Source organism: Pteronotus mesoamericanus, unplaced genomic scaffold (assembly GCF_021234165.1).
Source record: "Pteronotus mesoamericanus isolate MK-2021 breed Mesoamerican mustached bat unplaced genomic scaffold, CSHL_Meso_final contig_130, whole genome shotgun sequence".
Lineage (NCBI taxonomy): Eukaryota > Metazoa > Chordata > Mammalia > Chiroptera > Mormoopidae > Pteronotus > Pteronotus mesoamericanus.
Genome location: NW_026555060.1, coordinates 18,980,924 through 18,999,461, shown reverse-complemented (window position 1 = coordinate 18,999,461; position 18,538 = coordinate 18,980,924). Strand labels below are relative to the sequence as shown.

Below are 18,538 nucleotides of genomic sequence, written 5' to 3'. Positions count from 1 at the left end.
TCCATTTTCCCACCACCATTTTCCTCTGCCCCACCCTCAATCCTTCCCCACTTTGGGTTAATCCATATGTCCTTTATACATGTTCCTTGACTTAACCCTTCCCCTCCTTTCCCCCGGTACCCCCCTTCCTCCTTCCCTCTCATTATGTTGGTTTGTTTTTTCTATCAATGTGGTTATATTGTTCTTGTTCGTTTGATTTGTTGATAGGTTCCACTTATAGGTGAGATCATATGGTATTTGTCTTTCACCCTGTGGCTTATTTCGCTTAGCATAATGTGCTCCAGTTCCATCCATGATGTCCCAAAGGATAGTAGTTCTTTCTTTCTTTCTGCTGCATAGTATTCTGTTGTGTAAATGTACCGTAGTTTTTTGATTCACTCATTTATTGATGGGCACTTAGATTGCTTCTGCACTTGGCTATTGTAAATTATGCTGCTATGAACATTCTTTTGAATTGGTGAATAAAATAAAATAAAATAATACAATAAAGAAAAATAAAAATTTATATAAGTGATTTTATGGAGCAATGTCAAGTTATTAACCTTAAAGCTGTACATTGAGTATGAGTATTTGACTTATAGTATGACAAGCAATCTTCTTTAAGCACTTTTCAAAGTACTTAGTATAGAAATTCTATAATAACTGTAAATAACATTGTAGCCTTGTGTCTTCTGATATATGTTGATGGTTTGATTCCAAGAATCAACAATTGATGCTTTTAAGCATCTTTATGTATTTTTAATGCTTTATGTGGAGGAAAAAAAAGAAAGTGGTTACATATAATGTATATTATTAAAAAAAAAAACAAAACACAGATTAAGAGTAAAAAAAATTCCGCAAATCCCATTACTAAGAAATAACCAATCAGATATCTTTGACACACATCTATCTATCTATCTATCTATCTATCTATCTATCTATTATCTATGTATAAAATCAGAGAGGATAGAGAGATAGAAATTAAAGGTATAAACATTTATATTTAGATAGATGTAATTGTATAAAATTGGGTTGCACTCTGAATACTCTATTTGAGGAAAATAAGAAATTTAACTTTATACCTGCTGGCTTTTGGCAGCATGCATGCCATCTGCAGATCAGTAGTTTCAGACTTTTGCCTCAAATGGTTCTGTTAAAATTAAAAATTTGGGTTTCTTTTTAACAGTAGATTTCTATAGTTCAGATTTATCTGTTGATTATCTGCTATGAAACATTGTAATAGATTTAGACTAAAATTTTTTAAATTTATTTCCATGGTTGATATTTGCACTAACTTATAACCATAATAATTAAAATGTCTTATTTCTCTGAACAAAATTTTTGTGGAATCCATACTCACCATCTACAGTTTCTCTATTCCTGAGACTGTGTTTGATTCACCTCTTGATTGAATTGGTTGTATAACTAGTTATTACATTGTTAAGAAAGTTTCATTTGTGGTATAGTCCCTCTGTTTTTATAGGTATTAAATACTTATTTGTTGCCTTTATGCTTAAGCTACAACTTGGTTGGGTAAAGAATTCTTGCATCACAACTCTTCTCTCAGATTGTGTGGACTTTGTTTCCACTGGATATTATGAGGGTGTACCAGACTATCCAAGGTTTTTTCCTCCTTATAGGTAGCTTGATTTGTCTTTCTAGATGCTTGTAAGACTTCTTAAAAAAAAATACCCTGGCTGGTGTGGCTCAGTTGGTTGTAACATTATCCCAAAGGTTGGAGGTTTGATTCCTGGTCAAGGCACATACCTAAGTTGCATGTTCTGTCCCCTTGTCTGGATGTATGTGTTCCCAGTCCAGGTGCTTAGAGATGCAGCCAGTCGTTGCTTCTCTCTCACATTGCTGTTTCTCTCTCTCCCTTTCTCTGTCCCTTTTTCTCTCTCTGTAAAAAAGCAATGAACAAATGTCCTCAGGGAAGGATAAAAAAGAAATCTGTGAGAAATATCACCAGGAAATTTTTTAGTACACAAAATTCTATTGTGAATTTTCTTGGGACATGTTGTATAAGTTCAAGTCTTTTTTTATGTCAGAAAAATTGTTCTAATATTTAAAAAAAGTTTTTATGCCAAATAGATGTGTGTTTGTGTATCCTTGTTCATAATTGATTTAATTGTCTATCTTAGATATTGATTTTATTATTTTCCATTTCATCTTGCGTATATTTTGTAAGACTGTCATCTATATCCTGGCTAGAAATTTTGTGTTTATTCTACTCTTCTTACTACTGAGTTCATCTCTGTAATATTTTCCTGCATACTGCAAGTTCATTTTCTCTCTCTTTTTTTTTAAAAAAATATGTATCATGTCCTGTGGTTTCTTATATTAAGATGATTTTTATATCATGGAGAACTATTTTTAAATATTTATTTCTGAGTAGTTTAATATACACAGGCAATACTTTAAAATAGCTTTACCTTTAAATGCACTATACAGTCCTTGTGAAATGGTTTATATAAGAAATGGTTCATATAATATATTTGGTGTATATTAATACCTGGCAGAAACTATTGAAATTATAATATTCCTTTACTTATTGCAAAACTATCTTTGTGAGGTAACTGATTGATCTAATGCTAAATATATTTACCTAAGAACTTTGATTATGTCTTATCTATCCGTATATTTTAAATGACTAGCACAGTGATGTTCATGTAATATATTCTTGATTTTTTTTTTTAGTGCACACTGAAATGAATTTTGAATTCAAATCCTATTACTGCATAAGGCAGTGTGAGGCATCCATCATAAAGGCAACTCAACTTCCATGATAGAAAAGAAGACAATGTTTGGGTTAGGAATTGTATAAACTGCCTGTTGCAGAATGGTTAGGCTACAGTTATGAGGGCTTTTTCTATGTGTTGTTGGTGTATGTCCTCTGTTTGTTTACAGCTGCACATTTCCCAGCATTTTGGAGAAGCATGGATTTCTAGGGTTTATAGCTACCTACTGTGCCATCTACTTTCAGTAACTGTTGGTTTCCTAAATGAATTGGCAACTAGGTGTATCACAGTACTGTTTTGTTTTATTTTCTATGGTGTTAGAAATAGTTTTCTTTTGAGAGGAAAAGGAAAATCTTGTGTGTGAAGTAGTTTTTAACAACTCTTTAAGTACCATTACTCTTATAAAGGACAACATGTGGTCGGAATAATTTCATAGTGCTAAAATGTCACATTTTTAAGGCAGCTGTTTTATGGCTTTCCTGAATAACTGAGCCGAGTGATTCTCCCTGGAATTTAATAACTTGTGTCTCTAAATTCCTAGTAAAAAATAAATTGTCTTCCTCTTTGAATCAAGTTGCCATGGCAATTGGCATCCTTCATCTAGGGGACTCAAATACTACACTCTAGCCTTTAGCTTTTCAATACTTTCTGAGATGTGATATTGTTTTGAGCAGCTCAGATTTAAATAAAATTTAAGGTGTATTTTCTCATACTCATATCAGGGGTATTAATTAGGCAGCATGTATATTTTTTCAGATAATCCATTATTTAAGTATAATGATATTCTTTATGTTAACTTCAAGACTATGTCTTGATTAACTATGGAAATTTAGGTGTTAGAGGAAATTTCAAAGTCATTTTAAATATGTTGATTGCAATAATTATATTGAACTCTAAAGTGAAAGTCTCCAATTTTATAGAGAATATATCTATTTTGTAATTTATGAGAATGTATCACCATGATAGAATCTGCTACATATTTCACATAAAGATTACATCTTTGACCTTAGTGTCACTGAACTCTTATTATAGTACTAGCAATAGGGAAAAATTACAATTCTTAATTAAATTCATTGAAATTTTCTTTTTTTCTTTTAAAGTCATTTTATTTTATTAATTTTTTTAGAATTTATTTTTTTATTTCTTTTTTAATTGTTCAAATACATTTGCCTCCATTTACCTGCCACCACTTTCCCCAGCCCCACCCACCCCCTCCTCTCCCCCCAGTCTTTCTCCACCTAGTCTTCATCCCTGTGCCCTTCACACTTGTTCCTTGATCTGACCCTTCCCCTTCCCCTCCCCACTACCCCCTCCCTTCCTCCCTCCCTTCCCTGTTGGTTTGAAATTTCCTTTAAAACTACATTTTTATATGATTCATTGGAAAAGCCAATGAATCTCTATTATTTGTTATTCAGACTTGATAATTTCTGACAGGTTTTTAAGTTTTTTTTTTTTAAGTTTTCATGTTTGCAATGTGATTAGCTAGAATACCAGAATGGAATAGGAGAGGTTTGTTATCCAGATAGATAAATCTCTAGATTAGTTTGCCTTATTCAGTGCTGCTTAAGTTGAGTCTCTTTTGATTGCAAGTTAGAAAAACTTATTTCTCAGGATTTTTTTGGTTGACAATTACCCAACTAAAGGCATTTTCTCAATAAAAGAGAATTAATAACTTATCTAAGTGAATACACCCAAGAGTAGGTCACATTTGCATGTTCTTGATCAAGGATCTGGCCTGTTCTTGGCAGTGATTTTGGTTATGTTCTCATCTGTGTTTATGGTCTCTTTAAGCAGGCGTTCCTTATGTCACAAAATGGTGACAAGTGGTTCCAAGTCTCACATTTCCACATCTCAGCAATCTCAATAGGGAAATTATCTTCTTTAAAATTCTAGATGTCTCACTAATTGGTCTTTTTTATCATGGTTGTGCTCATGATACCCACCAGCCCTTGTGGACATTGTAATAAGGGAACTCAAGAGTTAAAGATATTAGCCTTAGTTACAGTTGCTAGGCTTAAATGATTAATGCATAGGGAAAGCTGATATTCCAGGAACTGGAATGCATAATCTGTCACTCCAGGAGGTTGACAAGCAATTCAACCTTTGTGCCCTAGGGGTCTGCAGGTGATGGTATTTGAGACATTGCATTCCAGGGAGGGAACCTCTGGGATGTGGATAAAGACTTGCTGATCATCAGCTAAAGAAGTACTCAAAAACTTCCAAGGACTGCAACTCTTATTCAATTAATCCTGTTTCCAAACCCCTTTCCTACGCTTTTATCCATATAAAAAGGTGTGCTTGAGATGAGAGGTTAAGATGGTTTTTAGGGTACGTAACACACCATCTTCTCTGATCTCTGGCATCTAAATAAAGCACCCATCAAGATTCAATCCCTGTTTTTACTAACTGGTTCTGGTAGTGACAGGCAGCATGAATGTCAACTTTTTTGGTTTCTGTTGGAGTGACACATGCAGAATGGTTGTACCCAATATAAAGGAGGGTGTCCACCTCAGAAGTTTCCAGTGGTGAAATACCAGGCAACAGGGAGGATTTGAACACCAGTTAGAGACATAACCACAATGCTTATTACTGTCCCAGAACTCACACAATCAGTTTCCTAATCTTCTGGAAGGGAGTGCTGGAAACCCTAAGATATCAAATCTCTCTTGGACTACCTAGAATTTTATTCCTACTTTTTCCTTTGTATTTCTTTTTCTTTTCCCCTTTCTCTGCAGAATTTTCTTATCTTTCATCATGGGTGTACACATAATTTGTATGTGATACCCAGAGAGTAATTGGAGGTTTACTTAGGAACTTTAGTATTTTTTTAATCCTACTGTTAACGTGTAATTATTGTTCTCAATATTTGCAGTTAGGGCCATATTTTTTTTTTAGTCATTCAGCAAAATGTATTTAGAATATTCCTGTCTTTTATGTGGTCTCTCTCTCTCTCTCTCTCTCTCTGAATCCATATATACACACACATATATGTAATCTCCTGATGACTCTTGAATAGGTACCTGGGTTCTTGCTTTACAGGATTTCAAGAATAATTGTACTTTATTTAATTAGCACAACTAATAAGTACATTAGACAAAATTCACATCCAAAACATTATTATTCAAATCATAGACACTCTATTCAATAACGGTTATTCTTACATATATCTGAATATTTTTAAATATATTCAAATATAAAAAAATTAATTGAAATTTGAACTGGCCAAAAATCATGTGATTTTTCTGGGTGTACCTCAGCAAAATTGCCTTTAGAAACATTTCAATCTCTTCAATGTGTGAGAAACCTGAAAAATAGAGGTTCTGTTACAGGCACTGTGGCAATATCAATAATAAGAATTAAATAAGAGGAGAATTTAGTGACCCAAATTATAGAGAAAAAATATATTATTTCCATTTCTAGGACAATTAACTGAAAGGAGGCCTTAATAGAACTCTAGTGTTAAAAAAGGGAAGTTTGAATTTGTTGTCACTCACCAGTAATCACAGTTCAGCTTTTCAATAAAAAGTTCCAAAAATGACATTTTCTTTGGTCAGCAATTAGAGGGATCCCTAACATTATTGTAGCAGAAAGACTATTGTACACAGAGTATACCTTTTCCTGTAAGTTTTCTTTATTTAGCAATTTCTTTTAATGAGATTTATTCATTTTAAATATATTTTAAGTCTTAACTCACATTCCTTAGAGGTTACTTAACTCTTTTGGCTATTTTGAAGAATACTAACATTTCTAATTTTATAGTATCATTTTCTGTTTGTATTTTAGGAACTTTAGAGACAGTGTCTCTGTTCCTTTCTTTTCTTTTGAAAACTGACTTTTTAATTTCTCTTTAAGGGAATCCTGTCTATAACTCTGAAAGTTACATATGTTAAATATATAGTGATTTAAATGCTGCTTTTTTGCAGCTTTACTGAGATATAATTGACATGTAACATTGTGTACAACATGTTGATTTAGTACACTAATATATTGCAAAGTGATTACCACTATAGTATCAACTAATACTGTCATCATATTACCTAATTACCAGTTCTTTGTTGTGGGGAAAACATTTAAAATCTACTCTCTTAGCAACTTTCAAGTATATAATATAGTGTTAACTATAGTCACCATGCTGTAGGGAAGATCCCCAGAACTTACCCATTTTATAACTGGAAGTTTGTATTCTTTGACCAACATTTCCCCATTTCTCCAAAACCCCAGGGCCTAGTAACCACTGTTCTGCTCTCTATTTCTATGAATTCAGCTTTTTTAGATTCCATCTATAAAAACATGCAGTACTTATATTTCTCTGACTCATTTTACTTAGTATAATGCCCTCAAGGTCTATCTCTGCTTTGTTCTTGATAAGCATTATTCTTTATTATTATAGGAGGACACAGATCACAATTACTATATATCTCGGATATATGGTCCGTCTGATTCCGCCAGCCGGGATTTGTGGGTGAACATAGACCAAATGGAAAAGGACAAAGTGAAGATTCATGGAATACTCTCCAATACTCATCGGCAAGCTGCAGTAAGTGCTTTGACATTTTGAATTTATTCTTATCTGCTTGAAAAAAATTTACTTTACTTGGCATATCAACATTTTTTGGTTATGATCACTTTTCAAGTGTATTTATTTCTATAATTGCAAGTTAAATTAATAATTGCATATATTATAGAAAGTGAAAAAGAATTATTTTGAGAAGCTACCATTAATTTAGCTATTAATTAATTAAATTAACAATTTCCCTGGTGAGAGGATGAGTTGTATATTCAACATTAAGATAGATCATGGATGATTTTCAGTTTTCTTGTAATCTATGAGTTTAAAGAACATTTTTTTAAAAATTATATTAATCTGGTATTTTCCATCTTACATAGTTTTCTTATTCTGAATCTGAGAAAGATTTAGCCAGAAACATTATGACTCAGATATCCCATGTAGACCAAGTTATGGTTCTAAGTTGAATAGTTTGATGTAAAGGAAAAAAAAATAAACCCAGAAGTCTGCAAATATATTTTAAGCCTGAGTTCATCATTTACCAGCCGTGATTTCTTAAACAAATAATGTAACTATTCTGAGGCAGTTTCCAGATCTGTATGGTGGGCATGACAGGGGAATTAATATAGGCCTCACCATACATGGTCATTGATAGCCTATTCAACCTGTTAGGCTGCATGTTTACACAGATTAGCGTTTCAATCTTTACAACAATCTTACGACTTCAATATTTTACCATCCAGGTATTGAGGATAAGAGAATTGAATCTTTGAAAAATAAGTAACCTACCTAAGTGATTCTAGCTAGTAAGTGATGAAAATTGGATGCTAACCTAGGCAGTCAAGCCCACACTCAAAATATGTGTGCATGTAAAATCTATCATATGTGGTTCACAATAGTTTTTTTAAATGTATTTATTTATTTTTACAGAGAGGGGAAGGGAGGAAGAAAGGAGAGAAATAATGATTGGTTGCCTCTTGCAAGCCCCCTACCAGGGGCCTGACCCACAACCCAGGCATGTGCCTTCATTGGGAATTGAACTGGTGACCTTTCGGTTTGCAGAACAGTGTCCAATCCACTGAGTCACACCAGTCAGGGTTCTTCTCAACAGTTTTTGGTAGTCACTGTCAGAAAAGTGCCCAATTTAACATTTAAGAAATTACTTAGTTCTTCTATCAAGGACAGTAATAGTGACCTTACCATTGATGAAGTATTGTTCAGTTTAGTATGACTTAAAGTGAAAACAAAACTTTAACCTTTCAAGTGTTATACCATTAATGATATAAAGACTCAGTGGTTTAAGTGACTCAAAAAGACACACATTTAATAAGTGTAAAATACCAAAATTTTTGGTCACAGCCATCATATATAAGTAGACTTTCCTATTTCAGAAGGTCAACTTCTAACAGTTAAAATGGAAATTAGTTATAATCCATCATGGTGATTTATTCAATTTTCAATGTTAAGCACATGTTTTCTGAGGCAGAGAAGCAAAGAAAGTAGCCACCTCTCCTTGCTGAATTTCATCATCCTTAGTTTCCATTCCCAAGCAACCCCAGGTGAGATGATAGATTCAGAAATGATTCACTGCTGAGTTTAGAACATATCTTCAAAAGAAGTGAAAATGAGAAAGATTTCATTAGGATAATGTCTATTACAAAGTTATTGCATTTGAAAATCCTCCCACTATATTACAGTGCCTATTAGTGTAAAATATACTTTGTAACAGTTTGAACTTTGGTGTATCCAATTGTAGAATCTGAAAAGTGATGACGTTCTGGTGTTGGCCACTATGGGTGACATCTCTAGGCAGAAAAAGGCCATTAGTTAAAATGTTAGCTGATTTCTTCTTACATACATAGCACCATTATCACTTTCTCCTGTGTTCTCCAAAAGGTGAGATAGTTGGTGTGTCCCTTGAAGAAGATTCTTTTTCCTTTGGAGTAGAGTTTGCTTGGGTGCCTTGTGACCTCAAGTCTCTGGTAGTTTTGAGAAGAATTAGGATACTATAATTCCTTTTTTCTTACTGTTAGTGTGGTAATCACACTGCTGCTTTCAACACCAGAGATTGGCCTTAATCCAAATGGGAAAACTTGGGCTTGTGCTTGTAATTCACCAGGTGCTCCATGCATTGATCTTTTAAATAATTGGTAAAAACTTTATGTTAGCTGCTCTGTTATCATCATAGATTGGTGTCTTTTTTCCATGAGAATTTAAGCCATTATGGAACATTTCTTAGAGTTAAAAATTGGTCCATTTTCCCTATCACCGTCAACACAATACACATACATGTCCAGTCACACATCCATTTATACCGATGGAATTGATAATGTAGGGGAGTAAAAATAAATTTTCTTCTACCCTTCTGAGTTCTTCTGGCTGGACAATAATCAAATTAACATGAGGCAAATTGATAGGAGAAAATTACCAGATTTACTACGTGTGTATAAACAGGGGTTTCAAAAGAATATGAGAGCCCAGGACAGATCAGGCAGTTTTATGGCTTATATTCCCTCTTGAGCTAAGAAGAAAGGGGGATGGAGGTTTGCAGTCTGCACTTCAAAGAATGAGAAAATAAATCACATGGACATGGAAAGCAAATGTTTATTACACAAGTGCTTGCTGGGCCATAATTAACAATGGCGCATAGTTAATGTATTGATGTATTGTTTAAATAGCCAAGATATGGAAGCAACCTTAGTGTGCATTAATAGACAAATGGATAAAAAAAGCTGTGGTACTGCACACAATGGAGTATTACTTGGCCATGAAAAAGAATGAAATCTTACATTTGCAACAACATGGATGAACCTAGAGGGTATTATGCTAAGTAAAATAATTCAGATAAAGATACCTGATGATTTTACATTTATGTAGAATTTAAAAAACAAAATAAACAAATATAAAAGGAAACTAAGTAATATTATTGAAGGGAAGCAGAGTATACCACCACAAAATATGCCTTTATAAGTATTGGACATGGTGAGGATTTTGATCAAAAGATTCTTGCTAGGTTCCTCCCTATCATACTTAGTTTGTATTATCTAAGATAATAGCTCTCTTCCTGAAGCAAGTTTTCTATCTAAATTCCTTTAGGCAGGTGAAGGGGTCAAAAATTGTTTCCTGAGTCTTTTCTTTCTTGAAAATTACCAGATTTTAAAGCAATCAGTATTCAGATATCCAGAAGTGAGATTTCTGGGTCATATGGTAGTTCTGACACCAAAAAAGTCAGTGTTCTTGCTGCCTGTCACTACCAGAACCAATACAGAGAGACAAGGATTGACTATTCATGGGTGTTTTATTCAGATGCTGGCAATCTGAGAAGATGGTAGATTATGTACTGTAAAAACCACATTAACCCCTCATCTCAAGCTAACCTTTTCATAAGAAGAAAAAGGTAGGTAAAGGGTTTAGAAAAAAGGTTAATCAGATAAGGGTTACAGTCCTTGGTAACTTTCCTGTTACTTCATCTGCTGATCAACAATTCTTTATCTGCACCTCAGACATTCCCTCCCTGGAACACAAAGGCTCAGATGCCATCTCCATTGCTTGCAGATGCCCTAGGGCACGAAGGTTGAATTGCTTGTCTCAACCTCCTGGAGTCATAAGTTATGTGTTCCAGTTCCTGGAATCATTTAAGCCAAGCAAGTATAATGAAGGCTAAAATCTTTAATTCTTGAGTTCCCTCATCAGTTCTATTTTTTGAGGAACATTCATACTGTTTTCCACTGTGGCTGCACCAATTTGTAATCCCACCAACAGTGTACAAGGGTTTTCTTTTCTCCAATGAAAGAATTTTCCACTTGAACTCCATTTAAGTAAGTTTTCTATCTTGAAACTTATAAATTGAGTTAATGGAACATTAAAAAAAAATTTCTAGAAACATTCCTTATTTCAAAAATGTGATTGTTAAAAATTACTATGAGATTTCCAAATTGGAGAGAATGATGCATGTTTTAACATTTCCTCAGCTGGCCTCCCTACATTTCCAATACTGCCTGCTCTTTTTTCCATTTCTTCAGAGTAGAATTAGATTGTTAGAAATGAGCACAGAATTGTAATGTTACAGTACCAGGTCCTCAATAATGTCCACATAGTCCCTACTTCCAGCCTCCACAGAATACACACAATACATGCACCGAACTATTACCAAACAGCAAGTGGGTCCTGCTGCCTGCACCACCCTCTAGGCAAAATTCCAGAGACAAAGGTTTGGTGATAAAGGAAAGGAATCTTTATTCAAAAGCTACACAATTTTGGAGTAACTGCTTTCCACATGCATTAGTCACTTAAACCTATTAATTAAGGCTAAACTCTTTAACACCTGAGTTCTATCATTCCCCCTGTTAGTTTTTAATTATCTTATTTTTATAGGGTTAGTATACAAACAAAAGCAACATAAGATACAAAAGCAACACAATTTTGGAAGAATGGCAGTCTTCTGCCTCAGAGCTCGTCCCCTCTAGAACACCCAAAAAAGAATAACCCTGCCACCCTCTGCCAGGCCAGCCTGATCCTACACTGCATCTGGGGTTTCTTCCCATCCAAAATCCATCCAGAATACCATCCTCTCAGAAATGCAGGCAGCTGCAGCATTAATCATCCAGGCATCCTCAAGGAAGAAGAGCCCCAATGCCAATCTCTGCCATCTTTTTATTTTAAATCTTCTGGCCCATAATTCCATGTTCTCTGAAGGCATTCAGCTTCTGAGCCACTCCCATCCCAGACTGTTCACTGTTGCCTCAGGCCCTTCCTACTCCTCCCAGTGGTCTGATCAGATCTCTCTGTGTCCAAACCACAGCTCTGGTACCCATGATGCTACTGAGAGGTTTTAGCACAAGGCAAAATGGCAGTTGGGAAAGAAAGTATCTACTTTATTCATTTGATTTGCTGATATCAAAGTTATCATAATTCTTGATTCAGAGCTCTAAGGGAAAAGGAAACTTTCTATAATATTATCACTGAATGTTATTATTTGTATGCCTAAGAGCATGTATTTTGTCAAAAGGTTAGACAAAAAGGAGAGGGAGAGGGAGACAAGAGGAAAGAAAGATCTAGCTAGGGGCAGACCCAGGGACAGCTGGTTAATTAATCCAGCCTTAAGTAAGCTGGAAAGCTAGAAGATTGACTTTTCTGAAGACACAGATTCCTTCTCCTTTCCTGGCTTCCTCAGAATGGGTCAAAGGAAGACAAATGAATGTCTGACTTGGAAGCATGATTTAAAAAAAAAAAAATTTTCCCTCTCTCACCATCATTCATAAATGTGGTCCAAAGAGCACTTTGGAATCTTAGATTAATATTTTAGAAAGAGGAGAAGGGTGGACACAGACTACAAGTTTTCCCTTTTCTTCATTAACAATAATATCTTACAATTTCAGGGCAGAATATTTAATTCTAAAGCAATTAAATGATTTATAAATCATTTAGTTTACATGTTCCACATGCCAGAACACACTGATTTATCTTTCCTTTTATAGTCTAAGCCATACTCATTAGTACTTACAGTACTGTAATTTGATTACATATTCTTTCAAACATCTCATTGCCCTTTTTGGTTTAAATCTCTACATGTCCTTTTTGATTTATATAACATTTATAAAAATCATTATCACAAAAAAAGCCGATGTTAAAACCTACTTTTACATTTGACAAATTAGAGGAAGGATCATGCCCTGGCTGGGTGGCTCAGATGATTGGAGCATCGTCCCATCCACCAAAAGGTTGTGAGTTCAATCCCCAGTCAGGGCACATACGTAGGTTGAGGGTTCAATCCTAGTTGGGGCATGTATAGGAGGCAATTAATCGATCTTTCTCACATCAATATTTCTTTCTCTCTCTCTCTCCCTTCCTCTCTCTCTAAAAATTGGTAAACGTATTCTTGGTGAGAATTTTTTTTGAACTTTAAAAAAGGAAGGATTATATCTTCCTACATAAAGGAAAGTTGAAAAACTTGTTTAAGTCCCTACCATATGGCAAGCAAAGAGCCAAATACTTTATATTTAAATACTGGTACTTATTATTTTTTCCCCTTTATTAAAAGGTACATAGTTGTCAGGATATAGATACAGAAGTTTCTGACTACAAACCTAGGAAGCAGTCTGCACATATTTCTTTCTCTTTGTGTGGACCTTCAAGTTCCATAATTTTGAGATTTTCTTCTATAATTTTATAGAATATATTCATATTCTTTGCTGCACACAAAGTTTGTTTCAATAGCCAGTCTTTCATAAACTACAGTATATGTAATTCTGCTTCATAATGTGATACCACTCTCCAGTGGAAGGAGTTTGGGATTATAGAAGTTACAAAACCATGGCTCCAAAACTTATTTTCTCATATTCTGACCTCTCTGCATTTCACTTTTATAACCTACCTGCCTTAACTACCCTTCAGTTCTAATTTGCAAATAAAAATAAACATGAAATTGTTATTTGAGAGTCCTAATTTTTTACAACAAAAAAAACCAATAACCCCAAAGTAAATTCTAAGTATTCTCTAAGAGCCTCAATAGGTAGATCTTTATATCTGTATATCTCCATATGCTTTTTTGCCAATAAATTGTCAATGTGCTCGTTGCAAGATATAAATGCACCCTTAGCTTCAAAAAGTCATTTTTCTATTGGTGGTAAAAAGATTGAGTCTTTATATAAGAAACCCCAGCAAAGTAAAATAAAACGTGTATTTTTTTGATGTGATTATTTTGAATTTTAAATATTGGACTGTTCTTGGTGAGGATTCTCAGACTACTTGAGTATATACAGAAATCTTCAATTTAAAAAATATATTTATGTTTTTATTTTAGAGAGAGGGGAGGGAAGGAAGGGAAGAAGGGAGAAAAACATTGAGGTGAGAGAGAAACATCAGCTGGCTGCCTACTTCAGGTGCCCCAGCCGGTGATGGAACATAGAGCCCAAAAGCAAGGTGTATGCTCTGACCGGGTATAGAACCGGTGACCTTTTGGTTTATGGGCCAATGCCCAACCAACTGAGCCATGTTGGCCAGGACAGCAGAAACCTCTATTTAAAAAATTAAGTTTTCTGCAGTTTTTTTTTTCCAGGAAAATTGCATCATTTCAACTAGCATTTGCTTCTGTCATATATTTGCATAATGTTGATGTTGGGAGAGGTAAATTTGGATTCCAGTGGTGATTTTAGTCCATTGTTTGCTTATATTGCATAATTTCATTTTTTTCTTTGCATCAGAAAATCTGTTGATAAGTGCTTATTTTTCTAAATGATTAACTCCAAAGCCATTTAACTTGCTATCTCTGTTAGGCTATTCTCTAGGCCACATATTCCTGTCTGTGTTCTGGTCACAGTGTCTAACAGGTTGCTTTTACTTATTTTTATTTTAGTTGGGTGAGTAAACTTCTGCTTTTTGTCTTTTGAATTGCTTCATTTCAAGTAAGACATCCACAATTCATCAAGCCAGCTTTACTTGCCTCTGTTCATGGGGATTTCATCTAGTTTAAAAACAAACTGAGATGAGTTGGACCTGCACATGTCTATCTATCTAGCTTGGTTTAATCTAATTAATTCATTTTATGTTACTGTTGTAGTTAAGTCACCTACGAATTTTGAGAATAATTCTCTGTTCTGAAGACAGTATTACTTGAGGGCCTTTGTTCCAGTCAACAAGTTAAGGTGAAATCAGAGTAACTGAGTTCTGCTCCTCTGAGTGCCAAAGAAATGAGCTGGCCCTGCCTGCCTCAAAGGCAGGAAATACATGAAAAAAGCTTTTCTTTATTCTCTCTTCTGATGATAGTATTAACAGCTTAAGTTCATTATATTTCAGTTCAGTTTCTTCCTGATTTTCGATGTTGTGTCTTCAGTGGAGGATGGACACTATTCTTTCTATAAAATTAGCGTAGGTAAATTAGGAGGTAATTTTATACATTTCCTTACCGGTGACGACTATAAAATAATTCTAGGTAGGTAAATATCTACTCAGATTTTAAAAGTCATAAGTGAGGTGGATACTTGAGATTTCTGTGAAACTCTCTTAGAAGATTTCTCATTAACCATTCATAGTCATAAAGCTGCTAAAACAGGACACCACAGCCATGCCTCTTATGGAATAAATAAGTCCATTTATTCCTGTCTTTCATCCTAGATTCTCTTCTCCAAACTATTTTTGACCATCTTTCCTGAGATCTCTTCATGAACCCATGAATACTTAATAGTAATTAATTTTAATTTTTTAATTTATTGATTTAAGAGAGAGAGAAATCATCAGTTTGTTGTTCCACTTATTTATGCATTCATTGGTGTCCTCTGGTATGTGCCATGACCAGAAACCAAATGCACAAACTTGACATATCAGGAAGATGCTCTAACCAGTTGAGCTGCCCAGCCAAGACCAACAGTGGTTAATTTTAAATAACATGAGTGCAAAACAGTCTCATCCTGAAGTTATTCCGCGATTAAGCTTATACATGATTCCTTCGCAAGGAAATATTTTGTAAAAGTTAGCAAAATGTAAATGGAATATAATATTTTTTAAGAGTGACTACAACTAAAAGTAAATAGGTCTAATTCTTGTGAGCACTCTTAAATTATAGAAGATTAAAAAAAGACATTTTGGGATAAAGATTTCTTCTGCAAGTTAGTATTTCAGTATCTTTTAAAAATATTTTGTGGCTATTATCAATATCTTTTATTTTTGTCTGTTTCTTCTTCCCAAATTATAGCCTGTCTCTGAGTTGTAGATGACTGCCTGAGGGCGGCAGTATTCAACCTTTTCTATCTCATGGCCCACATAAACTAGAGTCACACCTCCGTAATCGTCAACTTCAGAACTCGTCAAATCCTGTACTTGTCACATTTTGATGAGGAAAAAAATGGTTCGGCACGTGGTGCTTGCTCAGGTCTCTTCGCACTTGCTAGGACTTGTATGAGTCAGGATGCTGTCCCACAAGAGAAAAACGCTTCATTGTTTGGTACTTAGTTTCAGCACTCGTCACAGGTTCCAGAATGAATTAACGACAAGTATCAAGGTAGCACTGTAATTACTAAAATTCTGCAGCACATCAAAAAATTAAACGTGTGCTAATCTGACAAAAAAGGGTAAAATTTTTATTTATTCACTTCAGATGGTTGTTGTTGTGTTAGCTGTTGTCATTTTTTAATTTGACAGTCGAAGAGATAAGGGGTCAGTACCCCTAACTAAATAATCAGGTATCACATGTGTTAAAAATTCTTGTGGCACACCTGTTAAAAATCTCTGCCTTGGGGAAAAAGTCAAGATGTCATGTGTTTTTCATGTGTGTTTTTTTATAAATTGGCTTCCCATCAGAACTTCTACTACTGCACCAGAGTCCAGCCCCAGAAAGTAGGTGTCTCTTCCTGTCTTCTCTGAGGTGCTCTGATAAAATGCCAATGGGACTAGAAGTGAAACTCCTTTAGCTACTCTTGATTAAGATAAAATGCCAGGAATTTATCATGCAACAGTTGTCTGAGAAGAAATGCCAAATAAGATTCATTCTTGATAAATAGGCCAAGCTTAGGCGCCTGAGTCCTGCTCCCAGACAGGTTAACCTGTAGATATGCTCTAGTATGAAAGGGGACAACTTTCAGAAGCTGTGTGGGGGATAATGGGGAAAGAAGGGGAAGGGTCAAGTCAAGGAACATGTATAAAGGACCCCTGGACAAAGACAATGGGGGAGGGAGGTGGGGATTGAATGTGGGAGGTGGGGGTGGGTAGGGTGGGGAAGAGTAATGGGGGGAAATGGGGACAACTGTAATTGAACAACAATAATTTTGTTTTTTAAAAAGAAAAAGTTGTGTTGAGAGGCATTAATTTCTTTAGGTTTTGAAAAATCCAGAAGTTGGCAAATGTGGCCAAATTTTAAGCATTGGTGAATCTGCATAAAATATATAGGGGCCTCATTCTATTATTTTTGTAACTTTAATTTGAAAATATTTCCAAATACAAAATTAAGAGTATGTGACATTAGCAGAAGAGGATGAAGAGTTAAAATTGAACTTGGTCTAATTTCAATTTCGACCTGAAATCAAATTTTGAATTATTTGTCACTCTTCTGATGTACTTTGCCTGCACTGAATTTCAAATCATAACACGTCTGTAGAGGGGCAGCTTGGTAATAGTGTTTAAACAGGCTGATTCAGCACAGGCTGCCTGGATTTGAGTCCCCCCATTTCCCTCCTACTTCACCCGCTACTAGCTGGGTGACTTTGAGCATGCTATTTACTCTGTTAATCATTTTCCTCATCTGTAAAATGGGAATGATATAACATCGATATTTTAAAGTTGTCGACTTTAGAATTAAATGATTTAACATTTGTACAGTGCTTATTAATTCAGTGGCTGGCCCAGTGTTACAGATGATAGTTCCAATAATACTAATAATCATCGTGCAAATATTTAACTTTAAAATGGTCACTTTCCACGGACAGAAAAGAAGGGAGGACACAGTGTAATCCACTAAGGCAAGTCAGGGACTTTTCCAACTGCAAAGGATGAGATAATAGGAGTGTTTTTCCTCCCTGCCCTGTTTGAGGATCACTGGTCAAGGAAGCAACAAGAGTGTCATTGCCCTCGCGTGTACTAGTGCTGCTGCGAAGAGCTTTAGCAAATCAGTGCTTTAAAGGTGCTTGGCAAGCAAGCGCTGCTATGCTTCAATTCCTGAAATGGAAAATTTCAGGACATGTAAGTGCTACCAGGTGAAGTGAGATGATGTTTTCCAGAATCAAGTCTATTTATCCTTTTAATCCATTTCACGCTTGTCCAAATCCTTATAGCAATTGTTTTAAAGTTTCAAAGGCCATTGGTATGACATCAAGCCTTGCCGCTCAAAGTGGGGTCCCTGGAGAGTAGCAGCAGACCTGAGAGCTTATTAGAAACACAGAATTTCAGCCTCGTCATCCAAAGGCCTACCAGTTTGGAATCTGTATTTTAACAGGAACGCTGACTGTTTCCTGTGCACATTATGGCTAGAGACGCCTCCGGGATCCACTGCCTTGCTTCTAGAGCAGGTTACAAAATCCAGAAGTCGCTTTCCCTGGTTCTCTCCCACTCCCCTACCCTCCAGGGGCTTCCTTATAAAATCCTGTTGTACATCCTCTGTGCCTTTGCACTGGCTGTTGCTCTGCACCCCGCCTGAATGGTAAATAGTCATGCAATTAATCTGAGTCATTCTCAAAATGTTCAAGTATAGGCAAGCTACTGTAAGTCAGGTGTTTTCCGGGAACTATGCAATGTGAAAGGCTAAAAGATGTGATAGTTCACTTACTCTGTTTCACATGAGCGAGCATCAGGTAACTGCGAAATGTTTACACTTTGTTTTCTAATGTAT

At 35.3% G+C, this 18,538-nt stretch overlaps 1 protein-coding gene across 2 annotated transcripts in view; it reads left to right on the top strand.

Moving 5' to 3' along the window:
* The window catches only part of PLXDC2 (plexin domain containing 2), a 404,494-nt gene that overhangs the window by 189,678 nt on the left and 196,278 nt on the right, over nucleotides 1-18,538 (top strand). For both annotated transcript variants that reach the window (XM_054592949.1, XM_054592940.1), the window contains one exon: nucleotides 7,108-7,254. In XM_054592949.1, coding sequence (XP_054448924.1) covers nucleotides 7,108-7,254 — 147 coding nt within the window. The remainder of the gene's footprint in view (nucleotides 1-7,107; nucleotides 7,255-18,538) is intronic.